This window comes from Aquila chrysaetos, chromosome 9, assembly GCF_900496995.4.
Source record: "Aquila chrysaetos chrysaetos chromosome 9, bAquChr1.4, whole genome shotgun sequence".
NCBI lineage: Eukaryota > Metazoa > Chordata > Aves > Accipitriformes > Accipitridae > Aquila > Aquila chrysaetos.
The window spans coordinates 15,430,254-15,458,204 of NC_044012.1; the positions used below are offsets into that span (position 1 = coordinate 15,430,254).

The 27,951-nt window shown below is 36.5% G+C and overlaps 1 protein-coding gene across 2 annotated transcripts in view; it reads left to right on the forward strand.

Annotated features, from left to right (window-relative positions):
• The window catches only part of LONP2 (lon peptidase 2, peroxisomal), a 57,932-nt gene that overhangs the window by 26,742 nt on the left and 3,239 nt on the right, over positions 1 to 27,951 (forward strand). For both annotated transcript variants that reach the window (XM_030026439.2, XM_030026438.2), the window contains exons 8-14: positions 1,007 to 1,148; positions 7,159 to 7,309; positions 7,829 to 7,955; positions 8,996 to 9,126; positions 18,244 to 18,386; positions 26,019 to 26,226; positions 27,577 to 27,767. In XM_030026439.2, the coding sequence (XP_029882299.1) occupies positions 1,007 to 1,148; positions 7,159 to 7,309; positions 7,829 to 7,955; positions 8,996 to 9,126; positions 18,244 to 18,386; positions 26,019 to 26,226; positions 27,577 to 27,767 (1,093 nt within the window). The remainder of the gene's footprint in view (positions 1 to 1,006; positions 1,149 to 7,158; positions 7,310 to 7,828; positions 7,956 to 8,995; positions 9,127 to 18,243; positions 18,387 to 26,018; positions 26,227 to 27,576; positions 27,768 to 27,951) is intronic.

A 27,951-nucleotide genomic window follows, 5' to 3' on the forward strand; every position in this document is an offset into this window, starting at 1 on the left:
TCCCTCGGTTAAATATTACATGGAACCGACACCATTGCTGTGTGGTTTGAGTTGGGTTTTTTTTAATATTTAAAGTATTCTCTAGTATCTTTTGAAATTACTCCTATGGTATTTTTGGTTTCGTCTTTCTAAATGTCATCCTGTTTATTTTGGACTGTATTAAAACAGATCATATGGCAAAGCAGGCCTGTGCTGCATATCTGCTTCGTGAGGGTCATGAGATAGGTACTGTAATTCAGCACTTAATATATCTCTTTCTTCTTGAGTGACCAGCATTTCATACTCTTAATTTTAGTATTTTGTTTAGCTATGGCACAAGCAGAAAAGGCTGTGATAAATGCAGCAAACAAGGGATATATATGCCTGTAAAATGTAGTTGGTCTGTGCATTGTGAAAAAAAGGTTTTACCACCTTTGCTGAATAAATTCAGGCTCATAACTTTTTTGCTCCATTGCACCGTTCTAGTTTCTTATTTTATGTTGAAATGACATAGTAAATGCAATTATTTTTTGTGAGTATTAATTAAAGCATGCTGTATATACAGGGGACAGTTCAGCATATTTGGAATTTTGCACTAATTTGTAACATGCTGTGTGCACTGTGTTGTGATGACAAAACCCCAGTATCATTATTATTGAAATGTTAGTATTAATGAGGTTCCCAAATCTGCTTCTGCTTGTTCATACAGTACAAGGATGCTTGTACTGAATCATGTAAAATGCCTGCAAGCCATAAAGTTTGGATATACTTTAATGCATATGTTTATCTTTCCAGACCAACTAGTGCACCGTGGAACTGGAATTTTCATCTGCTGTTATAATGCTTATATTAGTTCAGATGTATATTCCATATTTTTATCAACTAGTTCCAAAAAGTTTTCCAAAAAAGCAAGAATTGTTATAATGCTGCTTATTCTTTTATTTTCCCTTGAGTTTTGTTTTTGATGTTTCTGCTCCCGTTACATGCTTCTGGCCCCTCTTTCGCCATATACGTTTACTTCTCACAGGCGCACCTATGTCGGCAGTATGCCTGGCAGAATAATCAATGGACTGAAGACTGTTGGAGTTAACAATCCAGTATTCCTGTTAGATGAGGTTGATAAACTGGGGAAGAGCTTGCAGGGGGATCCTGCAGCAGCCTTGCTTGAGGTAAGGGAAGTTAAATTACAAGCATTGTTTCATTTGTAATTAAAAAGAATTAAAATACTGGACTCGGAAAGGAGGATTCACTGGACAAAAGATAGCATGACAGTGTCAGCTTTTTTATTCAAATACCAGCTACTATGTTTTGACATTGTTGGATTTCTGTCAATTGTGCACAATGCAAATGCTGTTATATAGTATGCTAAGCAAGATATCTTTAATCTCAGTGATCTGTACTTAAACACAAGGATGTGTTTTGTGCTAAGTGTTTTGTATATTTGAAGACTGTTCAAGCCTTGAACATTACATATTTGAGGGACTTCAAGACATTGATTTTTAATGACCAAATGCTGTTAGCTATAAGAAAGAACTGTAGAGTAGCCAGACAGTAGCTGGACTTTTTCAAGTTTTCCCTTTCTTTCTTGGAACAATTTTAATATATTTTTGAAGCTTTTGATGGTACAAGCTTATATTGGAGCTAAGCATTTTACCTAGCATGTAAGATGAACTAATTGCATTGTTGTTTTAGCAGCAATTCTTTAATTAGTGTTGTAATTAACTTTCTGAACTTCAGTTTATCATTTAAGTCACAGATCCCCACTCCTTGACTGATTATGATGTGGTGAGTGTTTGCTTTCCATGACAGTCAGCTATTAAGTGTGTTTTTTCTGAAATTCTGGGACTCTGACCAAGATATAAATTAATCTAATTTTGAAGTATGTGGTGTAGTTATTTTATGGCAAAGAGTTTAGAAGTGTTAAATCTGGCTTGCTTAAAGACACAAGTAAAATCTAGGAGATACAAGTAAGGACTTTGAACGAGATACTGTTGGAATATTTTGTAAATCCATCAACTGTTGAGATGTTACTGAATTGAGACCTGTGCCTTGCAGGTTTCATGTGTCAGAGGAGTCTGTAGCAGAGAGCAGTAACGAGTTGCCAGAACCTTCTTTCTGCCTTCTTTTTTCCTGGAGTATGATACATGATGATATCGGAGTACAATTCCTTTTTCCACTGACTTGCGTATTCAGTGGTTTTATTCTAGCAGTTTGCTGGAGAGAGGAAGGAACGTCTCCTCAGCTGTGGGGAAGAGACAAAGAGCTTTGCTGTTCCCCAGCATCTTAGTGCAGCAGGCTATGTACATCTTTCTGTGCCAGCACTGATGATGAGGAAAGGAGGGAATGAGGAAGGTAGTGGCACAGCAAGGCTGGGCTAGGTGAAACGCTTGAGGCTGTCCAGAGCAGGTGTAGCGCTAGTGCACTTAATGGTTTTGGTATTGTGCACACTTAGAATGTCCTTATACTGCTGTATTTTTACACCATCCACTTCTCTTTTAAGTTCTCTCTGGCTGTAGGGGCTACCATCCTATCACTGTTTCAGCTGAAATGCTTCTGTGATTGTTCTTTACCTGTTTCAGTCAAAAGGAGTTGGGTTAGTAAAAGATATTTATCCAAATTTTTTGAGCTAGCCTGGCTCACTTTCACTGAAATGATTTAGGGCATAATCCTAGAAGCACCTCAGTTGTCAGACTTAAGGCGTGGTAACTTCTGTAGCTGGGCGGTTGTAGGTGGGGATGAAAGTGGTTCTGGTAATATTTGCCTACAGTCATTCTAATGACTCTTTTTGACTGACAATGCTTAATACAGTGATTTGAATATGAAAAATGCTACTTTAATTAAGGTGTCATAAGCTCATCTGTATGCTGTATGATTTTCTGCAAATGAAATGTCAATTGACATCCTACAAATGTCATTATTTTCTTCCTGCTAGATAGTTTAAAATTACTGTTTTGACAAGGCCAACTAGTTCTCTGAAAATCATCATATGAACAGGCTATGGTTTGAGAGCTCTGTTTTGATCTTTGCATGTTAACATGAACCAGTAATAATTTAAATGTGCTAGAAAATACCATGGCTTCACTTTTGTAGCTTTTAAAAATGACAGTTATGGTCCTTTACCTGTGTATTTCTCAAGTGTGTAGTACACATTTCTAGGGTGCATGAAAAGCCTCTAAGTGCAAGGAAAACAAGCAGGGGAGTGTAACAAATACTCAAATGCATTTTCTTTGTACTTTTCATTTGCGGGATTTTATTTACTCTTTGCTTTTAATAGTAATGAGCTCTCGTCTCTGAGTTTGCTGGTATTTCTTCTGTCATTTCTCCTTTAGATATTGAACTAAGCTGGCCTCAATCTAGTCAATGCATGGATAAAAAATACCTGAAAATCAAATTTTGTTAGCTAGCTGACTGTTGTTTGCTAGGCAGTCAAAATCAGTAATGAAGCAATGATTTGCCATTTCTTGGAAAGAGAATAACTCTTTTTGGAAGTGTTCCAATCATGAATCCAGATCTGTACATTAATATTGTTAATTTTATTCAACCTTTGCTGTTTCTTTTAATTTATTTTTTATTCCCTGTCTTGCAGTAGAGAATTAGCATTTCTGTTCTTCTATCATGTCAAGTGTGTGAGGGCAAATGAAATGAATTTATTTTTTAATTATTTGTGTTTGAATTTTTGATACTTTGTTGCTGCTTTGCAGTGTTTCTTTTTTCCGTATTTTAAAACCTCATTCTCAGTGATATTCAACTCAGCTCCTGCCATGGATTTTTCCAGCTGAGGCTCGTCAGGTTAGCTTCCAAGTGTCTGCTTAGGCTGCAGTCTATATGTAAGTCATTGCTAATTGACCATTAGTTGCATCTGGAGAAGTAATTGCTCTATTAACGATGTCTGGGCTGCTCTCATGTGAGATCTGTATATCCCTCTACTGCTGTCTAAACATCCTGAAGCAGGTGCTTTACCTCTTCTAATGGAGAACTCATGCCTGGATATAACAGCTTAATTTTCATCTGCTTTTTGTGGTTTATGGTCCATCTGGAATGGGCAAAGGTGGCTGTTATGTAGGAGAACAGACAATAGTAAGTGGTCACCTAACTGGTACATTTGTTTTTCAGACTGCTGCTGCTTGTTTGGTGAGTGCCATCATTAAGTATAAAAGGCGCATCCTTTTTTCCTTAATGTGTAGGTGTGTTAAATTCTCACTGACTGTCTATAATGGGATATATTCAAGGACAAAATTGCCATACCCTGTAAGGTTGGAAGCAAAGCTTGATGTTTTATAATTGCCAAATATGTGTTTAGTTCTAGTGCTTCTGCAGAGTTGTTCCTTAAGCAAAACAGAATGTCTTCCTATTTCCAGTTACTGTTCATCAACAAGGGAATGTTTTAGTCTAAATTTAGATGACCTCTGTTTAAAACAGAAGAAAACAGAAATGGATCCAAGTGCCTGATAGTGAGTATTTGTATGCAGGGAAATTAGACCAGGAGCATAGCCAGCCAATTAAATGTTCATGGAACTTATTCTGGATTTTGTGGTAATAAAAAGCGGGTACAGAGAAGCCTTTGTATACATGTGAACTGTCAGCCATAAATTAACCAAGATGGTTTGTTCACTGAATGTTCTTTTTGTACTTAATATTTTTGTATTAGTTGAATATCTTTGAAAACTTTTGAACTTGAACTTTAGCACAGATACCTAGCTGAAGAACAGTTCTATTTGCTTTGGAAAATCTGTTTTAAATGCATAGGCGTGGTATTGTTTTATGTCCTATTCTAAGAAATAGTTACCATGACGAAGAATTATTACTCCAGAGAAACTCTAGCCCTTGTAGAAAATCTCAGATAATTCGCCTTTTTAGATATAATCCAAGTTGGTTTTGATTAGTTTCTTTTACCTTTATTGGATAGTATTGTTTGCGCATGAGTACAGCATCAATATTTTGTATATCTTTGTAAATAATATTATAATCACCAGTTTAGCACTTTAATAGTATTCGTAAGGATTTCTAGTTGCAGACTAGAAGGAGAGAGAGATAAACATGCATGTAGATAAATGTTATAAAAAACCAACTTGGTCTGTCAGAATACATTGTTTTTCAGCATCCTTGGAAGTAGTAGCAAATGCTTCAGCTAATAGACTGGAATTTTGTGAAAATACTGTGTTACCAGTGTAAAAGAAAAAAAAGCGGCGGGGGGCGGGGAAGTTGAATTAGGATTTGCTGTTTAAATCAGTTTTGAAAAATTTGCAAGAGTAGACTTTGAACGCGAGACTAATGTTTGGTATAGATCTTTCTTTGAAGACAGTTTGTAGATGCTGTGCTTGGATACACTGCTTATTGTTGTGTCCCCCTACATTTTAGGGCTAGATTGTAGGACTAGTTGAGGTAAGAGACATCTATAAGTGATTGAATTATGCATGTGTACTTGGCTAGTCAGGATACTTCAAGGCCTTTGCATTCATCAGTAAAGAAGGGAGTAAATGATAGCATCTGCCTGCTGAAGAGGGTAAGAAAAGCAGCTTTTGAATAACTTATAGCCGATGAACAATAGCATTCACTGAGTTCCAACCTTAGTCTTAGAATTTAGACATATCCTTCAGTATGTTTTAAGATTTCACCTTTAAGTGGAACATATAACTTGTATTTTATTACAGTCACAATACATTTCCAAATATTAGTCTTAAATCTGTGCAGTACTTCAAAATAAAATCAGAAATTGTTCTGTTTTTAAAAAAGTTCTGCTATGTTTCTGGCATTCTGTAAAAAAAGTATTTTACTAGTTTGTTGTGATCATAAAACATTTCTGTTCTAAAGATTTTTAACTTTTCAAAGACGGAACAGAATTTAAGAGTAATGAAGATTCAGAATTGTTTCTTTCATAACCAGCTAAGAAATGCTCAGATTCAGTTTTTTAGAATTATCGGCACTGTTCATGGCTATAATTCAAGTTGTTAAGACAAGGGGTGCATTCCTTTGGGTATAGGCAGATAAATTATTTTGACAGCAGTGTGCTATTTCTCAGGAGATGCATAGGTCCCATTATTTGTAACATGAGAATTATTCATGTCGGTGTAGCATTGATAATTCTTCATTTGAGAAGGAAAATTGTGGCAGTAATTTAAGGGGAGGGTGGAATGAAGGTGGTTCATAGGTGGTGATATAGAACCCAAGTGTAGATTGGTATATACAATGAACTTCCAATTTTCAGCACTGTTAAAAAAACTACAAGACAGCACCTTAGTACACTTGTGATCCACGTATATAGAATATTTATCACCTAATGCAGAAAACCAGCTTATTCAAGTAATAGCTTAAATACATGCAAGTGTTGCATTAGCGCACATAAGTAGTACTAAAAGCAATAGGAAGACAATACTGTTATTTAAGCCATAGTTCTACTTGTGCAGTAAACCTTTGAGGTTGGTCAGACTGTGTGTTGTTATTGAAGAATAACAGTGCTTGTTTAATTTTGTTTCTGTGTTTTTATCACAAAATTTGGGAAAAAAAGAAAAATGCAAAGATTGTGTTAGGAAAGCCAGGGCTCACCTAGAGTCAAGACTTACATGGGTTGTCATGGGCAATAAGAAGAGCTTCTGCTGCTACATTGGTAGTAAAAGGCTGGACAAAGCTGAGTGAGTGGGGCAGGTGATATAGTGACAGCAGATAAGGCTGAGATAATCTGTGTTCTTCCCCTTGGTCTTCACAGTGAGATCTCTTAGGTTGGTGTGCTTAGAGTAAGAAGAGCTACCAGGAGTAAATGAAGATTGGAGTCAGGGATTACTTGAGATAGTTCTACCCATGGACCACATGGGCTGCTTTTCCAAGGGTGCTGAGAGTCCTTGAAAGGCCCCTCTCTACCATCGAGTAGGTCACGGAGATAGCTTACAGGAGGTACTTGATGACTGGAGAAATGCTGCAGCCATCTTTAGAAAAGAGTAAAAAGAACTAACAGGGAAATTACTCTTTTTTTTTTTTTTTTTTTTTTTGCATGTGGTGTGGAATGTAGTTATGGTAATCAGAGCGAGGCAAGATACCGAGGGTCAGGCTTTAGTAATGTTCATCGCATATTTTATGAATGTAAAGTCAGATTTGACAGATGCAAATGGAATATAATAAAAATGTGCATATTTTATTTACCTCTAATAGAGCAACTGCATCAATTTTGTGTTCACTCTTGTTAAGGTCTTGGATCCAGAACAAAATCACGGTTTCACTGATCACTACTTAAATGTAGCCTTTGATCTGTCCCAAGTCCTTTTTATAGCTACAGCCAACACTACAGCTACTATACCACCTGCTCTGCTGGACAGAATGGAAATTATTCAAGTTCCAGGTAACAAGTGTTTTCATTAAAGTGGCTATTGCAAGTCCTTAAACAACATTGGGGTGTTTTTCCTGAAACGAAAAGCAGTTCCTTAAGGTAAGCATGCCAGGAATCTAGACTGAATGGCCAGAATTGTTAAAAAGAGACTAGTCAGGATGCCTTCATTATGGCCTCTGTCATGAGAATGAAATTTAGCATTGCATTTAGGAAAATTCAGTTCCAGGTATATGGAGATACATTCTATAACAATATTTTCACTAGTTGTTGTGTTTGTATTCTAACTGGCTGTTGGCTCATGCATCTTTTTAAGATTCCAGTGAATAAAGGGATCTTTGAAACACTAAAATTCTATTCTTCTTGTTCGCATGAAGTTACGAATAACCACAAAGTATCATACCAACAGCCTTTTAAATTATAGCTGGGGTTTTTTGTTAAATTCAATCAGGTACAATTATAAATTGTAAGAAATTTTATTATATTGTAGTGTATAAGCAAAAAATTAGTAAACATATGTTTTTTCTTTTGAAGGATACACACAAGAAGAAAAAATTGAAATTGCACATAGACACTTGATTCCTAAACAGCTTGAACAACATGGCCTGACTCCACAGCAAATACAGATTCCACAAGTAACCACTTTGGACATAATTACCAGGTAAATCTGTTATTCATTGTTTTAAGTTTAAAGAACTTCTTTTTCTGGTAACTAGTAAATCGTTTATGAAGTCGTAACACAAAACATTTCTTAAGATCTATTGTCATTACTAGCTTCAGAAGTTCAACAATTGGTAATTCATGGAATTGCTCTTTCCTGAGCTCTGTCTGGCTCTGCTGTCTAAACCAAATCATCCTTCCTTCTCTAGAGAATTCCTTGCTCTGGCTCTCAGAGTGTGGCTCACCATCGATTGTGTTGACACAATTGGCAAGGCACTATGAATAAACAGAAACACTTGAAGCTAGTATTGCTGCAGTGTTCAGTGTGGGAAGCCATGGTCTTGGCAGCAGACAACCTTTATTTTAAAGAACGAAGTTTTGTTTCTGTCATTTTCACAGAAAAAATGGAAATTACCATTTTGTTTCTTGTGACTTGAGGGGCCACATTTGTCTAAAAATTGGAATTAGGTTGAAAAAATTAAATAGCTCATATTAATTAGAACTACTTTTTTGTTGGGTGTGAGAGCAAAGATATTGATCAGAACATCTTTTGGACTTGAAACTAGCTCATTTCCAATAGAAAAAGTGTATCAGTATTCAATGAATTGAAGTATTTTATTGTCTGGTGTTTCTTTTTAATTCATAGACTATAAGAAAATACTCTTTTACAGTCAGTTCCTCAACTTTAAGTGAACTATATTTTGAGTTCTAAAATAGTTCTTTTAATTTTTATGCATCTGAGAAGAGCTCAGTGCTGTTGGAGCATTGTTTAGCATTTCACTAAGGTTTGATGCCAGGTGTTAGTCATGTCTTCTTCTCACTCAGTAGTTTGTCTTTTTTTACAATTTTACCAGCAAACCACAATTATTTTGATAAAAGCACATGACTTTTTTTTCCTGTTTATTAGAGTAGCCCAAGGTCTTACTGCATTTCACATCTCATTTTATTTGGATGTATTTTTAAAAATAAAGTGTGTTTACTTTCAAAAGAAATCTTTCTTACACAGAATATCCACCAATAAAACAATTGTCTCTATGCTAGATACACTAGAGAGGCAGGAGTCCGCTCTCTGGATCGGAAGCTGGGAGCTATTTGCAGAGCAGTGGCAGTGAAAGTGGCAGAAGGACAGCACAAAGAAACAAAGCCAGATCGTGCTGAAGTGGATGAAGAAGGTGTGTATCTTTTGCATGTTTTATTAAAAAGGAAACTTCTAACGTAGTCACTAGGAAGCTGATTTATCAACCTTTTCTCCTTTTTTATGCTTCTTTAAGGGCTCTGTTATTAAAAGCTTTGCAAATAGAGTGACATTCTTAATTATGCATGATTCAAGTCATGCTGAATTATGGCTTGGGACGTAAGTAGAGTAATTTCAGCCTGCCAAGTTGGTAATTCAGAAGTACAATGGATCTGTTTCATATCTTAGGTATGCAATTATGATTTGTGTATGTTTTTATGTCTTCCTAGGCTTTTTTAATGCAAATATTTAACTTTTTTTTTTCCTTCAATAAAAGACTAAGCATGGGTTTAGTTATTGTATTTAAAGGGGTTCTTTAACTGTGCTGTGCATGCTCTGCCAGCTCTGAACTCAATCTGGCTATTTTGTTGTACTCTAAAATAAATGTCTGCTTGAAGAGCTTTGAAATTAGAAAGGTTTAGGGGCTCTTTTTATGTGCCTATTAAGACTGCACTTATTCTAAGTCTCTTGAAGCTTTGGTATCTTGTGAACTTCAGTAAGTCTGTTCTTGTTTCCCATATGTACAGACAATAGTGATTTATCATTCCCAGTCATCCAACAGACTGAATGGAAAACTAAACATAAAATTCTCAAACAGCAAAAATACTCAGGTAAATCCTTCACCAGTAAAGGTAGACCTCTTTCTAGTCTTGAGATACAAGGCGGGGAAGGAAGAAGTGAGGCCCATAATCCAGTTCATGTGCAACATGCAGCTGGTGACTGCTCCCTTTTTCATCCCCAAATTAATGTTCTCTTTAATAAAAATGAACATCCATACTGTGTTTGGTGAAACATACCATGCAGAGCATAGACAATTGTGCTTTTATTCCAGCCAGTTGCTGATGGAGGATCTCACTGTACACACAGCAGTTTTCTGTTGAAGGCTTCAGAGTGCTCATTGCAGCACCAGATGTCTGCAGGAGCCTGCAGTTCAAGGTAGATGAAAAACGTGAAAGGACAGAATCCGAACCTGAAGTTGAACTTCTAAAATGTGCATAGTCCTTAGTCTCAATAAAATCCAGCAAGTAGGGTGTTGTATATTTTGTTTGTTTGGTTTTTAAAGACTGCTATGAGTCCAGCTGACATTTTCTGACAAAAAATACTGCCAGTCCGTCAGAGAACTGTGGCCAGAGGACACCAGAAAGCAGAAACTGCAGAATGGCTGCTTACTTTTGCTCCAGAATACTCACAAACTTAAAATACTAAACAGACCCCTGTGGGTTTGATGTGAAAGATTCCACAACTAAGCTGATGTGGAAAAAACCTTTAACATCTGTACAGCTAGAATAGTTCTGGACTGATTCAGAGGAGGACAAATAAGGAGACTTCTTATCTGTTCTTTTAAAACAAGGCAGCTTGCAAGTCTGAATGGTGCCCCCCCACCTTTCAGAGAGTAAATTCTGGGGAAGGAAATATAACCAATATTTGTACTAACAGTGGTATTAATTAGAAGAGTATATGAAGAAGAGTTTTACCCATAGTAAAACCTTTTGTAATTTGTCTCTGGAAATCTGTTTATTGACAGTCTTTCAGCTTTACCTTGCCTTTTTTCCCTAACTCAGTATTTCTAAGATCATCATGATGTCTGTGGAAACTGTAATATCAGAAGATTGAATTTGGTCTACAAATCAGTGTTTGTTTAAGTGTATTCAGCTCAATTTCCTCCGAATGTTTGGCTTAATGAGAGTGAACTCTCACAGTAGCAGTGGCTGTGCATGCATAAATGACTGTGCAGTTTAAATTGTCCCATCTACATTAAAAGGAAGAGCTTTTAAGATGTATTTATTAATGCTTTCCATTTATATTATGTGCATATTTTCTACCTTCTCTCCTCTGTGCTGGATTTTGCTGAAGTCCAACACGGACTTTGTCGATACTCCTGTGATACCTGAACTTGCTCTTGAACCAGAACGCTGAACCTTTGGGCTGTGGTGGCCAGGGTTACTAGCATCTTTTACAGTATTTCTTTGCACTGAAGAGTAGATGTGTCCAAAATGTGCTTAAAAGGTCTAGTGTGATCGCTGAATAAAAAAAAGTGTCATTCTGCTCTTCAAGCCTTCTGATAAAATAAACAAAATTAGGTTCAGAGCACAACTCCTGATACTATAAGAAGAAACATTTTACTGTTAAAGCAAAGAACAAAAAGGAACTGTATTAGACATCTCAATCCAGTGGAGAGAGGTATTTACAATGTTAAAATTAGCACTGTACTTGCAATTTAGGTATTTACACTGTTAAAATTATACACTGTTAAAATTAGTACTGGACTTGCAACTTACCAAAGCTAAGTGAAAACAGCAAGTTAAGTGCTTCAAAAGAGGGCAAAAGCTAGCTTTTTTGGTTGACACACGATTTGGAGTAAGCCCAGGAGAAATGAGCTGTGAAGAGTTGCCTTTGTACTTCTGGAATTGAAACTGTCCATAAGAAAAAGCTGTATTAACAAAAGGGAGTCCAAGGGACAGGGGACTCTGTAGTTAAACTTTGGTATTACGAAGACATGTATAGAATGGTGCAGTCTGCAAAATGTGTTTTACTTTGTCCTACTCGTGCTTATACCCTGCTGTATTTTTAGCAGAATATGTCACTTGTTGGGAGTGTATGAGAGTAGGACACTTTTAAAAAATATTTTTGTTTAGTTTTCCTTCAGTCTGTTGGAAACAACCAAGTATTTAAAAGAAAATTCAGAAAGACCCCAAATACTTGCAAGTTGATGCAAGTAATGGGATTTGTAGCCTAAATTTACTTCTTTGGAACTTTTTTTCCTGTTGATTAGTGGACATTTGTGCAGTTGTGCATAGTGGTGATGAATTTTTATTTCATATAATGAACGACTCTGGAAGAATAGTTAATCAAGTTATTGTCTCTTAATAGTTTCATTTAGAATTATTTCTTGATTTTTTTTTTTTTGTTTATCTGTATAAAGAGACCTATAATTCATTTTTGCTTTACGCATTTGTCAGTTACTGATGTGGGATTGAGACTACAGTTAGTACGTTCATATGTCATGAGTTGTGAATGTCAGAGCAAGCTACAGGCTTGACTTGTAGATTCTAACTTGCTAAAGCATAATTTGTGTATGATTCGTAGCATATCAAAATAGTAATGTGGTGCCTATTGCGTTTACTCAGCTGAGAGCATTCTGGCTTGTGGGTTTGTAAGAAAAGTTGAAAGACATTAAGTGGTAGAACCACAAAATTTCCATCATTATACTGATTAAATCAGATTATTAAATCAAAGTGGCGCATCTGTTTTAAAGGCTTTGTAAACATCAGGCTTTTGACACTGTTTGATAGTAGGCTGTAAGAATGGAGGATACCTGCCATAGCAGAACTGATGCTAGGAGATACGCTGTCAAGCCATATTTAGCACTTTCCAAAAATGCATGACTGAAATACACTGACAGCTTTGTATTGCCTTCCTCGCTCCTTTGACTTCTGAGCTTTAAGATGAAGTTGGCAAGTGGAGGAGTGTTAGTTTGCGTCAGTCATTGAATTTGTACAGTGAACTTCAGCAAAAGCAAATGGACTGATTTTTCAGACCTCTCCAGGGAGTCATCCTGGTGTACAGTAACACTATCTGATATTTTACTGAAACACTATCTAAGATTTATGTGACACTCATCTAGTCTTTGACACTAGAAGAAATTCTAGGAGTCACGAAAATATGTGAAACTCTCCTTCCTATTTTAGTGCAACTGCCTTGAGAATACAATGCAGCAACTGTGCACTAAGGCATCATATCATGATACAACAGTTGAAACACAGAGTGAAAAATGATCTGTCTGATTCAGACTTGAAAGGAGATATAGGACAGGTAATATTTAATAACTAAAAGTGATTAAATGACGGGTCTATCTATGTTGAAACCAAGACTTTGAAAATACTTAAATATTTCCATAACCCAGGAATACAATACAGTTTATTCTACTCCTTGTGAATGAAACAACACTTGGTTTTGAGTTTAAATGCAAGTTTGACTGAAGTGGTCAATGTGAACTGAAACATGTAGTCTTGATTCTTCCTCCCTCAACTTGGGCATAATGCATTTTATTCACAAAACATTATTATGCATCGCTGTGGGGGATTTTGCTTGGGTTTTAGTATGTATAAAGGCCTTAATACAGCTGGGCTAACATCACTGCTTTTGCAGAAAGTGACCTGTTCTGTGTTCTAGCCAAAACTCAGCACTTCCAGCAGCACGGGATCTCCCATAGCACTGGGAAATGAGTTTATGAAATCTGATCGTCATAAATCCCACGATGGTATGACTGTAGGCACTCAAGTTTGAGCTCAGCTGTGCCAGCATTAGTATACTTACCAGCTCTGCAGACTGTAATATGTGGTTCTTTCTAAAAATTGCTTGGAATGTCTTCTGGTTTAGGCCAAAAAGGCATAAATGTTATGAAAAGTTGGGTTTATATACAAACTATTTTTTTACCATGTTAATTTATCTAAATATTCGTGCACGAAAACCTCAAATTCAAGTGCTTCAAGTTGTTATTCGTGTTGTTATTCTAGATCAGGACTGATGGAATGTAATTATTTTGAGATAAATTTTCTGATCCTGTGGGGAAGAATGCACATAGCATTAAATTTAAGTATACAAGTAAATGTTAGTAGGATTGGGATCTCAGGAAGGAGTTCCTTTCCAAAAGAAAATCTTTTAGAAGTAATGTTTCCCAAGTATGTAGTGCATAAGAGTTAAGTTGGACAATGGAAAGTTGCTTTTAAGGCATGGTTTCATGTCATGCCTGGCTTTGAATGTGGACCGTTGTCAACAAGGGCAATCCCATCCTTTCTTACCTAAAGGTAGTTTTGTGGAGTTTATTAGTTTGGAGGGACTAAAAGAATTCTGGGTCGGTCTGTCATGTGCTGAAGCATCTGCTAGTAAATCAGCTGAGAAAAAAGAACATGCTGTTTTCCCTTTAATTGCCCACAAACTTGAAACCTTTTCTTTCATGCTTATAGTCTTTCTTATATCTCTTCATAGCAATTCAGCAAATCAGAATATGTTATGTTAAAAGCTGTTTAAAAACTTTAGGTTTCTATTATATTCTTCTATCTTGGCCAGTAAGTATGGCTAGAAATCTTTGGGTTTAAGACTTACATATTACTAGTGCTTAATTTAAATATGTTTTATGAGGAGCTGAGAAATTGCTACATGTTGAGGAAGTCTTAGGTTCTTTTATTTGCTCATTTCCATTATAACTCTAGAGGAAAGTAGCAGTCTTAAATTCTTAAATCTTTGTGCCATGGAATTCCTTTTTAGATTAAATCCTGAATTATATATAGTAGTTCATTGTCAGTATGTTTTCTTAGGAGTCCATTTTCTTGCAAATCCTAGTATTTACATGCAAGATTTTGCTTCGGGAACTTGCAAAGGCAGATTCTTGAGGAACATTGTCGTGATCTTTGCTGAGTAGCTGCAGATTCTGCTCTGAAAATTTTACAAACATAATCTTTTTTTGGGTTGGTTGATTGTTTTTTGGATTTTTTGTTGGTTTGGGGGAGGGGTGTTTGTTGGTTTGGGGGGGTGTTTGGGGTTTTTTTGGGTGTTTTTTTTTTTTCTTAGGTTTTCCAATTTTTACACGTTAAAACAACTCAGTACCATGCTGCTTTTGTTTAAGCAGTAATGTAATAGTAGATCAGCAGGTGGTTCCTCCAGTGCAGCGTGGAGCTCTGTTAAGGGCACTTTTTTGAATTTTTAGCTTATTTCTCCAACTTAACTCAGAATGAAAGATGACTAAGCTGTTGTCCTAACCAAAAGTTCTGCTTCTGGAAACTTGAATTTAACTGTCTTGTTTTAGATAAATTTGTCATTTAACTTGTACTATGGTTTATGGCTATTCATGTGGGATAGGTAGGGAACATTTATTTGTCATCGTTAATGGAAATCTTAATTACTTGCTTCTTTATAGATTCTTCATAGTCAGCACTTCCATAACGGTGGTGAAAGATGATGTTTTTTCCTTCAAAGAAAAAGTTAGTGTTTGTAATTATATTTTTGGAACATCACTGTATGCTTTTATAGAAAACTAGATAATGTCAGAATTTAGGTTAATATTTTTAGAAAAAGTCTGGAGTTTGTTATAGTTACAGATTATAAAATGGGGTCTACTAATTAGATTATATAAACTCAAAGAAAGAGTTTCTGATTCTTTTAATAGGGCAGGTGGCCTCAAAAAATACCTACTGATTTGTTTACGAGAAGTCTGTCTCCTTCAGCTGTATACACAGAACTAGGTGAAATAAGAGCAAGCAGAAATGGAAACTTTTGTTGGGTGGTAAAATCTTGGTATAGAACAAAACCAGTTGTTTCTAAACTCAGTTTTCTCTTAAAATATGAATTGTCATATCAAATTACTCAGGTTTTGAAGATCTGTAGTGTTGAAATTGCAGTCTGAGTTGCAAGAATAGCATGCAGGTTACGTTTCCTAGACTTCCTAGTATTTATGCATTTGAATTTATTATGTACAGAAATAGTAGTTCAACAACAATATAGAAACATGCTGGAACAACAGGAGGGCCATCTGACTAAGGCAGTGTTTACAGTAAAAGAGTGGGATTTATGTATAGAGCAATGAGTTGTACAATGGAAAGATTAGTGGCTGTTGGATAATAACTATTAGATTTGAGTCCTGAATGAAAGCTGAGTTGGTGTTATTATAGTAATAGTGATGTAGAATGTTTTTCTTGATACTGTATGAAGGCATTAGTATGAATTGCACTGCAAAAAAATTAACTGTAAAAAGGCCTTTATATATCAGGATTAATAAAAGGATAGTTTGTATCTTGTGAAAGGAGACATTCTCTCTTCATCCATTCTGAGAATTACTTTTGCAGCACAGAACACCTGTTAATGTTATATTAAATAGATTAGATCAGTGATCTGTGTTTTCCTATGATTGTTTAAATTCCTGGATCTTCAATTATTGTGCATGCATTAATATGCAAAGGAAGACACTTTCTTTGTTGAAAGTAAAAAAGAATTCAAAGAAAGGAAGCAACAGCGTGTAATTTCCCAAAATATGGTGCAGAAGTCTTGAAGCTCAGTATACATTCCTGCGTAATATAGACTATTGCTTTAAATGTATCTTAGGCTTGTGGTTTTGGGGTGGGAAGAAATATCTTCACTATATGTATGTGTACAATGCTTTTCTTAATGGCAGCCTCAGGGCAGGGAGGCACTGCCATAAAACTGCCACAGAATCTTAGAAACATCTGGATTGTTCAAGTATTTTTCATTTCTCTGATATATGTTTCACTAAAATATTGCTTAGGGCTCTTGAGAAAATAGTAATGAGCCTTTCGCATCTGGATCAAATTCTGTGGGGAAATGACTCCCTGCTTATATTCTCCTTCTGTATACAGTCGCTTAAGTAAATGTGCATTGTAGGCCCAGTACAAATGATGTTGAGCTTATTCATGCAAACGACCGGCTGTGTAGTCTGGTTTAAAACAATTTTGGGGCTTTGATATTTATATGGTCCCCATTACAGTTCACTTTTGTATAGAAAACACATTTGTAGAGAAAGCAAATTTTAAGGAAATTCTGCTAAGGAAACAATTGTATAGGTAAGAAATACAATCATACTATAAATGGAGGAAGGAAAGAGCACACTTTTGAATGCATAATTATTGCTTTAATTATGTGGTCCCTTCCTGATGATGCTTGAGTATATTACATTCAAAAGTGCCAGGCTAATTGGGTTTTATGGCCCTTTCTGAAGAGTACATCACACCTGTAGGTATTTCTGAAAATGCCTAATAATTTGCTCTTCGAGGAATTTTTTGCTGCTAGTCGTTATTGGTCAAGACCCCTTAGAAATATCTCATCCAACAAAGAAAAGAGCAGAGCCCTGTGTAAGTATATTTCAAGACAAAAGCCATGAGTGAAGTTGTTATACTGAAATTGTTTGAGGTTTTTCCACTAAGCAGGGACTGTATATGCTGTGTTCTGAACTGGCTGTTGAACAACAAGGGACGTCAATTTTGTGAGTTAAGCAACCTGATGTAGTGAAAGATGTCCCTGCCTATGGTGGGCAGGTTGCACTAGGTGATCTTTAAAGGTCCCTTCCAACCCAAACCATTCTATGATTCTATGATTGAGTAAAACCATAATAGTTGTAAGGGACAAAAATCAAAGTAAAAAGTGTAATGTCAGAGTATGTGCTGCATAGGCTGCAATAAAGGTGGGCTGTGCTATGTTGGGGTAGTGGTTCCATCTGACAGCCTGGAAGGAGACGGCACACCAGGGCTGGATGAGTTAAGCTTCCAGTGGAGCTGGTTTCCATATGATGTACATGTAACAGCTTCTGCACCTGGTCAGCTGGTGTTGAGGGTATGTGTGTGAGGATTGGGGTGTGGAGAGGAAGGCAGAGTTACAGAGCAGTAAGTTACACCGTCCTTGTTGGATGCTGTGAAATGAGATGTTATTGAATGTAATGTAGGCTAGCTGTAAGTAATGCAGCCATGTGGCAAAGCAATGTACGTAAATCTGGCCAAAATGCTCCTACTTTATTTGACAGAACTTAATTATTAGTGTCAGAAGTTAAGCATTTAAATCCTTGCAGAAAGAGACCACAGAGAGCACAGTTGTAAACGTATATAAAAAGAACAGTAGTTACTGAACTTTCAGTATTTCCACATTCAGCTCTATATTCTATATTACACAACATTAAACACGATCATCTCCTACAAATACTGGTTTTATGCACAAATCTGATGAAAAGTGCAAAGTCCTAACTGAACTTAATGTGTTTTCCTATTTGACCTAGTTTAAAATGCATTTAAGTGAGTTGCATCTCTGTCAGTGCTCTAGATTTAATATTATCTTTGCTGAACAGTTAGAACATGTTTAGGCTTAATAATTAAATTTGATGCCATATTATCTTTAATTTGACAAGATTTTTGTGAAAGATGGTTTAAGCACACTTTCCTTAACTTTCTGAGCATTTCTTTGAATATTTTTGTCTGTCATGAGACTCTTCTCTCTCATGACATTCCTGTGTCAAGAAAGACTGCTACAAATCCTAAATTAGATTTTCTTCTCTTAGATTGCAAAGAGCATGTCACAGAAGACGCGAAAACAGAATCCATCAGTGACACAGCTGACCTGGCTCTGCCACCTGAAATGCCGATTTTAATTGATTTCCATGCTTTAAAAGATATCCTGGGGCCACCCATGTATGAAATGGAGGTAACATCCTCATTTGTTTCTGCTTGACTGCTGTTTCTGTCTGGTTTGACTAGTTGTCTATTTTATTGCTATTGACTGATTTTATACAATACTAACTTTTTGAAAAATGTATTAGTAACAGAACTGTGTTTCTTTGTGTTCCACCAAGTGTTTTTTCATCTAATGAAGTTTTTGTTTTATTTTGTTTTAATTCAGGGTACATAAATAACATAATGGCATGACTTTCTGTTAGCAAAGATGCCTACAGCAGTGCTTAAGAATGTGGTGGTGTTTTTTCAGTTCATAACTTTGCTTTTGTTTGGGGGGTGTTTGGTGGCCTTGGGAAAGAAGCCAAAAGTAGAGCCCAGGAATCCTGTCTCTGAGGCAGCTGTGTTAAGGACTGTCCCACATACCTCCTTAAAGCCAGTCAGCATTTTTGGGTATTAAAACTACTTCAGTTTGCACCAGAAGCTCTCAGACATTCTTTAGATTAATGTGACTCTTAGCTGTTAAAAATGTTTTATGATCAGTCATGCACCTCCACCTTCCTAGTACCAGCTCTGTTCCTCAAGTAGGCATATTCCAGAATTTTTTCTTTCCCCCATCTGTATTTTGCTGCATTCTATGAAAATGCCATCAATTTAAGTAGTTTGTTAGTTTGGGATTCTCTTTTCACTATTTACATTGCAGTTATTCTCTGCTTTACTTCAGGTCCAGGTGAACTGACCGAGTGTAAGTAGTATATATAACACTATGACAGGAAACCAGTTGCTGATGGAACATGAAATTTTTCTGTCTTTATCCTGGAGAAAAGATCAGTAAACCAGTAAATTATGGAGAAAATAGAAATTAAGAGAAAACTTCCAGAAGAGACAAAATTCAAACTTCTAAGAACTTCCCTGTGATAGTTGTTCTCTCCTAGATGAGAGAACCAGACTCCAGTGGGATTTGGAGGACAAAAAGGGGACAAGATATGCAAGGGAAGCGGGAGAAAATGAATGATTGTTAAGGAATGAGTCAGTTTTTAGACCTGAACTGATGTTTTTGGATATGAAGATTTTATCATGGAAGAGATTCTTAATGAAGAGGCAGGAATGAGGATACAAGTTGAAAGAAGACAGCACTATTGATTGTGTTAGAGGATGATGATGGTAACAGTGGAAGTTGAGGGGAACAGGAGGCAAGGAAGGTCAAGTGATCAATACAATAGACCAGTACACTATGGCTCTTTTGGCTGAGTTTTTTTCACATTGGTCATTTGTGTTCTGATTTTATTTCTTTTTACTTTCAGAAATTAGAAGAGGTTGCTCTTTAGGCAAATGACTTTATTGTAAGCAGCTTACATTCTTTCTTTTCATCCCTCAGAAGCCGCTATACCCAATAATAAAATCACACAAGACAGTTCAAGGCCATTTTAATTAAGAAGGTAGTGTGGATATACTTTAGCTTGATTTGGAATGACTGTAGCCATCAGACCATTTGTAATACTGCTGTGGAGTCTAGTCTGCTACTAGTCTATCTTTTTCTCACTACCTGACTTTTAGAAACAATTACTGAAAAATAGCATGTGGGTATTTTTCAGAGAAATAATGTTCTATCTGAACTTTCATTTTGAAGTATGTTATATACTTCAGACATCTGGTCTTTGGAGCTAAAGCGCTGCAGGATCATTTGGCTTTTTAGTGCTTAAATTGCAGATGCACATGAAGCCATTGTAGTAAATTGAACTTAATATTCAAGCCAGTACTCTGATTTCTACAAATGATGTTTATTAGTTTCATAAAGGTGCTAAAAAATAAATTGAATTTTGTAAATTTGTACAAAAGTTCTGGTCACTTGCAACTCTACTCCTAGTAGTCAGTCAAGAGTAGAATTAATTCTAACAAATATGAACTTATCACACTTAAAAAATCAGATTGTAGGCCAAGAAATGTGCTAATATGTGACTTTCCTTAGATGTTCTGCCTAGTTTTGAACTTTTTCTGAAGTTGATTATTCATTTAAATTTGGTAGTATGGCTGTGTTGTCAAATAATTTCTGCTATTTGTCCTTTTTCTACAGGAGTAAGTAGTGCAAGTAAAATTTCTGAAGTGTGGTTCTTAATTCCAAATATACAAATACATGAGTGCTGGCTTGGGTTTTTTTTTCACATGAGCAATTGCTATGAATATGCATATAAGCATGTCATGGATCTGCTGGCCTGTATAAGCTGAAATAAGACTGACTGAAGCTTTTGACTTGTGTATCAAAGGTTTTTTAAACGTTTCCTTATTTAGCAGACAAATTAAGTAGTGCATAAATAGACCTAGAGATGAATCCATACAGCATCAATTCCCTGAGCAGCTCAGGATTTATTTTCATGTACTGTTTGCTGTATTTATTAATGAGTAAATATTTTTCAGTACACACTTTATGATTTTTTCAATGTAAATTGCTCAGATAGCCACATAACTCCTGTTTTAATGAGTTTTGCCAACTAACCTATTATTCCTTTGAATTTTCTCAAGTGCCCCCAAGATTCTTTCAAATGAAGAGTATAGCTCCTGTCTCAATGACGGGCATTTCAGATTGGCTACTGGTGTTTTTTCTGGTTTTGTAGTCTGCAGTGTGTCTCTCTCTATATCTAGCCTTTAAAGCTTTACCTTTGACCTGCATTTTGCCATTTCTATTTAGTTGAAATAAAGATACAGTGGAGGCAGCCACCATGTCAGTACTTGGATGAGACTGAGCAAATAGAACAGAAAACATGACATGACTTAATTGATCTGTTATCCTTCAGGGAGTACCTTAAAAGAAGTGATTCATCTTTCACCTTTTCAGTGCATTGCTTGTATTATTTTCTGCAGAGGTCTCCCAGCAGAAAGGCATGACAGAATACTCAGCTCATACTTGTAGGATTAATTCATTTATCACAAATAAATAATCTTACGTGTCACCCTACAGAACAAATGCTGGAATAAATCACATAGTAAGGCTTTGGAAGAATAATCTTGACAGTAGTTTAAAGTGTAAAAGATTTAATGAAATGTTTCAGCACAGCATGCTTTTGGGGGAAAGGGTTTATAACATATCCAGAGTGTTTATTATGAAGTATTTCTCATTTGACTTGGATTTTAGCACTTTTTTTTTTCTTTCTTTCTTTCAACACTTAATTCTGCTCGGTTAACAAAACATTATTGGCACCACAGGAAGGCCCATTAGAATTAGTCTGTATCCTCATAATGTGAGTGAAGTTGAAGTGACAGCAGCTCCAGGTCAGTGAAATTACCTATTCTAGGAAATGAAAGTGCAGATGCCGTAAAAGAATAGCTCTATTTCATGGGACATACACAATTCTGATTAAGAAACAAATTAGGTTATCTTTTAGAAGTAAAACCTGTACAAAACACCAGTTTAGATAGGCATTTTTATCTAAGAAATATCAGTCTCGTGGTGATATTTCTAGGAAATCCTCCTCCCTTAAAGGGAAGCTGCTGTTACATGTTTTGGCTGCAGTAGTTTGCTAGGGAATGAATCAGGAGAGTAGACTAGAAAAAAGGTTTGTACAGTCAGGTTGGGAGAACCTGTGGAAGGATAACAAAGATGCTAAAGGCCAGCAAGTAATTTAGGACTGGTTCTCATCTTCCCATTATGAATCAGTGATTTAATAGCTTTTTGTCAATTATACTGAACTATAAAGTAACTCCAAAACTGCAGACTTGTGGATGATGTCTCTTTTCCTTTATCTTAGAATAACCTTAAATATTTTAAAATAACTGACTGAGCTAAATGTTAAGACTTTAATTTTGCAGTGTCCAGGCAGCTAAAATGTATCTGACAATATGTTCATCTACTCAGATTACAGCTAAATTGTAGCTGGGGTGGTCTCATCTACAAAAATTTTCAAAAAGACAACTGTTTATGTAGGTCAGTGACCTCTTCTTCCGTCATCTGACAGACATGACCAGTCATCAGCTGATTCTAATGGTCATTTTTGATTGAAGTTGTTTAAAAAGTATAAGTAAGGAATTTTTTTCTAATTTAAATTCCTCTGACTTTTTGTGAGAAGAAAGTATTCAGAGGTGCCAGGAGTGATTGAGTCTTGTGGAGCTCACTCTAACACTTCATAGGCATGTTTAATGTAATATAACATACTTTCCTGTAAGTATTGTATGGTTGTATGGGGTTATGTGTGTGTGTGTGTTTTTAGGGATTTTCAAGGGTCTTTTCTGAAGACAGTTATCAAAGCTGTCAGGGTGTTTTCTATACATATGCCTGTCAACATGCATCAGTTAATATTCAGGTGAGGAGGTTGCAGTAGAGGTAGTACAGTCTCTAGCAGTACAGCAAGAGAAGGTGCTGGCCTCTGACTCTACCAGTTAGTGCAAAGAATGATGGTTGAAAGGCGATTAACACTTACTACACACCTAGTTTCTCTTATGAGATCTCAACTTACTTGTGAAAGTAGGAAGAGGTACCTACCTAGTCTGAGGATAGATGAAGGAGTTTGTACTGAGGTGAGAGAAACGATGAGTGTTTAGAACCATTTGGTTTTTGATCTTTAGTCATGTTCACTATTTTCTGCCCCTGAGCTCTCAAACAGTGGAATTAAGTCTATAAACTGTTTTGAACTGATACACAGTTAGAGCCGGTGCTAACATCCAGTCCAAAAAAAAAAGGAAAAGAAAACCCCCCAAACCAACAAACCTTGTTGATGGCTACTTTCAGATGGGAGAATGTATGGACAGTTACTTTTGTTCATTATACCTGATACGTTTGAAACCATGACAGGTTGCCAAAATACATGATTGTCTCAACTGTCAAGGAGAATGCTTCAATGTTGTTGGATTTCAGTGCAACCAGGATGAATTGATTTTGTTAATCTGAGTTACTAAGCAATTACTAAGCTAATCAGACTAAGTCACTGTAACTATTAAGATACAGGGAATGGATATAGAAACTTATGTTAACAAAAATGAAAATGCTTGATAAGATGAGGTATTTTGAGACCATAAAAGTGAAGCACTCTATTATGTACAATTTTCTTCAATGCTAGAAAAAGAGACAGCCATTCTAGCTAAATTATGCTAATAAAAGCAAATGGCATGATGTCGTTCAAAATATGTGGATAACTGAGAGCCACAAGAGAACCAAGGAGAGCGGATGTGTGGCTTCCTTTGCTTTAGTGTGAGATAAGTATAGTTACTAACTTACCGGGTTGTCAGCTAGATCCAGGAGTGTAACACCAAGTCCCACTGGCCTCTGCTGCTTGTCTCTCCTGACAGCTGGAGTCTTGTTTGCGCCAGGAGCTCCTGGGTCAGCATAGCTTTGCTATAGTCAGAGTTGGCACTACTTGCACCATGCCTCTGCGGTGTGCTAATTTCCCTCAAACCAAGAAACAGTGATCCTGAGTGAGGGTCACATTTCAAATTTTAGTCATCAAACTTAGAAGACAGCGCTTGATAGTTCAGTATAGCATTTAGCAAAGCATATAATACAAAATCAGAACTTGTAACAAGAAGCATGTATGTTTAATTTCATTTTCTAGGACTTGAAATGCTTTTTCTTTATTGCTTCACCAATTCTCTTACATGACAGGAACAACTTGCTCATGCATCTGAGTTGTCTACAGCTACAAGTAGCACAACTTGTGTGTTTGTGAATGAGCTTTTTTTTTTTTTTTAAATGTGCATCTCTTGGCTAGTAACCAGAGGTACCAGCTGTAGAGTGAATAGTTGTTCACTCTTATTGCATAAAGGAAGCTGTTTTCTATTTGCAAAACAGGAAAAAGAAACTGAGCATTAAGAATTTTATGGTCTTGATTTTGATTCTATTTTTATGGTGGGGATAGATTTCGGCCCAATACTGAAATGTTAACATTTGGCTCCTATTTAGAGAGTTCTTGTTCTGATAATCTTATGGAAAGCTATATTGTTCTACTTAGGTAATCTACTGATGCTGTTTCACTTAAAAAACTTCACGCCCGTGTACTACTTGGGGAGTTGCAGCAGCATTTCTAGTGGGCTAACAGAGAGGCATTTTACTAAGGGACTAGAATATGTAATAACTTACTGTCTTTGGAGCTCACAAATCAAAGTATTTCTAATACAGCCAGCTCGCAGCAGGGCCGTACAAGTATTTCTGCCTCTGGACCTAAGGTACATGGCTGTAAAGGAGTCTTTACAGATTTCTCTGATCTTGCAGCTGGGCTGATGGTTAAAAGCAAGTCAACTTTGTGTATACCGAGCTTTGCCTTTCCAGTGTCTGTTCAAAGTCTGATTAGTTTACTTCTCTGCTAACTCTTGGAAGGAAGCAAAATGAAAGCATTAAGATTATGGTGAGTTGTGCAGTGCAGAATAAGTTGATGCTAGAGGAAAAAAAACAACAGTCTATTGCTCTGGATTTGCAAGTAGTATAAAATGGAATGTTAAATGTGCTTAGAGAGGACAAAAATAGTTTGAGAAATTCTAATGTAAGTACAAATGCAGATTTCAGAATTGGAATTCTTTTACTATGGTTCTGTTGTGAGTCTCCTTTGACTTGATTTCTGTCCAAGAAATGAAACATTTCTTGAAATCCTCTAAACAATTTAATGAAGACTTCATCCCTTGCAGGAAGGAATCAAATTAGCTTTCAATTCTGCATTTCAGTAAGAGACAAAATTATTTTAAAATGGGCCTATTGCTTTATTTTACAAAGGACTATTTGTCTTTTGCTCTAGTCACTGCCTGACACAGTAAAAATTCATCCAGTTTCTTTTCTGCCTTGTAATAAATACACAACTTAGTAGTTCAGAATATGCAGAATACCTGTATGAACTTTCGTCAGGGTTTCTTCACCTCCTTGAAGCTCAGGAAAACAAAAGGACTTTCTGTATATTCTAAAAGAATCTCTCAGACAAATGGGAAAAAAAATCGAAACTTGGAACTTTCATGGAAAGTATCCTGCCTCCCTTCTCTTAACACAGGAGACAGGATTGAGAGACCTCTGTTACTCTCATCAGTAACTGGGCATAGGCAGACTTTTAGATAAGTAAGTAGGTCATACTCTTGTGTGGAGTAGAGCTTGCTTAACTACTTGCAATTACTAATGGGAGGTAGTCAGATTTCCCATCCTCTTTCATATCTAGCCTGCTATCAGGCTCATGTTTTCATGATTCAAAATTATTCATAAACATTTGCAATGAACAAAATCAGTGTGTTGTCTTGACCGTAGCTTGGGCAATGCAGCCACCTTTAAAAAGGCTTTTAGGTAACATTCGGGAGCAAAACTTGCTTTTTCAATATCAGTAACAGAGTCATGGCAAATATACCTCTAGCAGATGGCTTAAGTCATATAAGCATTCAGTCAGGATTGACTAAATACTTGAAGTCCTTTGAAGAGAAAGATTCTCATTGAACTTTTGGGTGTGTGGAAGGTTTCAAGAATGATATAAACCCAGATGTTTGTCATTGCCCTAAGCTAAGCAGCCACATACAGCTCCTATTCTGTAATTAATGTTTACACATAAGGCAGAATTACTGCTGTATTAAAAAAAAAAAAGGATCAGACACTTGGGCTTAACTTTTGTGTTTTAATGGGTACAGTTGTTTTGAAAGCAACTATCAAAATTGGTTTTGCAATAGTTTTGTTACAAGTGTTTCCTAAACTGTTTCCTGTGTTGTTTTCCTTCAGGTGTCTGAACGCTTAAGTCAGCCAGGAGTAGCCATAGGCTTGGCTTGGACTCCCTTAGGGGGAGAGATCATGTTTGTAGAAGCTAGTCGCATGGATGGAGAAGGTCAGCTTACTTTGACTGGTCAACTCGGAGATGTTATGAAGGAGTCGGCGCATCTTGCAATTAGCTGGTTGCGCAGCAATGCAAAGAGATACCAGCTAACCAACAGTAAGTTGGGAAAAAATGACAATGTCTAGCTGTATTGCATCATAGAGATTATATACATCTGTTAGCTTCTTATTGCAGGGATGCCCATAAAGGAAGCATTAATATTGCTTGGAAATTAAATGTCCTAAAATGTGGTATTTTTCAGTAATTCAGCAGATTGTAACACTGCTGAGTAATAGTGGAAGTTACTTGTATTCATTGTGGAAATGTATTAAGTGTTGCCTTAACAGAGAAAGGGTTTTCCAGCAATCAGTGCTACATTGAAGATGAAATCAGCTCTAGAGTTCCTTTTTGTACTTCTTTTCCTGATTCCTGCCAAGCTGAGGTGTTAGTGGCCTGGGAAACAGGTGGGTCTAGGCAGATCATGAGTTGTCACTGCGGATTCTCCCACCCTGGCCGGTCCCTCCCTGCAATAACCTGGAAGGCTGTGGACAGCCTCTGTGCCAAGATGCTTCTCCTTACTTGTGGCAGACACTGCCTCTTACTCATTTTTACATTCAAGCTTTCCAGGAGTACTATTGTGACGTAGATATAGATACACAAGTCTGTAGTCTTCCTCTAAAATGAAGACACAGTTTCTGTTAAAAATAGGTTTTCGTAGTCTTAAGTTTTAATATTTTGAGCATTAGTTGCGTTTGTATGGCTGCTGTTGAACTGCAGTGCAACAGGACTTCAGCCAAGAAACTTTTAACTCTTTTGGTTTTTGTTTGAACCTCCCAAGAGTTCTGGAAATGTGCTTTCTAGTTTGATCATCTGCTGAATAGTCACATAATTGTCCAGTCAGTATCTGTCATTATTTATGGAAGTTCAGATAGGTTAAAAGACTAAATTGAATTAATGTATGAAATGCTGCTGGCATTGACTGTATACACGTTTACCTCTCTAGTTTACACTCTTATGTCCTACAGGTTAAAGTAAGTTGAAAAGATGTAAATGAGAGATTTACTTTACAATATTGGTTAATGCTGGGTTTCTGTGGAGTGCTGATTTTATGGTGTGTTCTTTGCCAATTGACATTTATGGTTTATGACATAAAAATCCCTAAAAATTCTATGTAGGAATTCCTTGGTTTCTACATTAGTCCCTACTCTGAATTTCCCAACACATGCGAATGCCAAGCTCATTGGTTAACTTGTTATGGTTTTGTCTAGGCATCTGGATGTAGGAAAGCTTGCTGGGTTTTCTTTTTGTTTGTTGTTCTAGGGCCTCTGCAATATAGTGTTGTTTTTTCAGCCTACTGTTAAAAAATAGTATTAAGACTTTTAGTTCTCTGGTGGGCTTTTAGAATAAAGACCAGGAACAAAACGGGTTTAGATTTTTCACATTCAAACCATTCTTTTTTTCCTTAAGCTTCTGGAAGTTTTGATCTCCTTGACAACACTGACATCCATCTGCACTTCCCAGCTGGAGCTGTCACAAAAGATGGACCATCTGCTGGTGTTACCATAGTAACCTGCCTTGCTTCACTCTTCAGTGGGCGGCTGGTGTGTTCAGATGTAGCCATGACAGGAGAAATTACACTAAGAGGCCTTGTTCTTCCAGTAAGCATCATTTGAGAAAAAAAGCTAAGTTGTATTAATTCTCCCTATTCTGGATATAAAATCTGCTTATAGCCATTTACAAAAGCAAAGTCTTGCTGGATCGTTCCTTAGCAGCAATCCAGTCTCTTCTGGTGCAGTTGTAAGAAGCTGATGGAATCCAGCCCGCCGTAGTACTTTACCACTC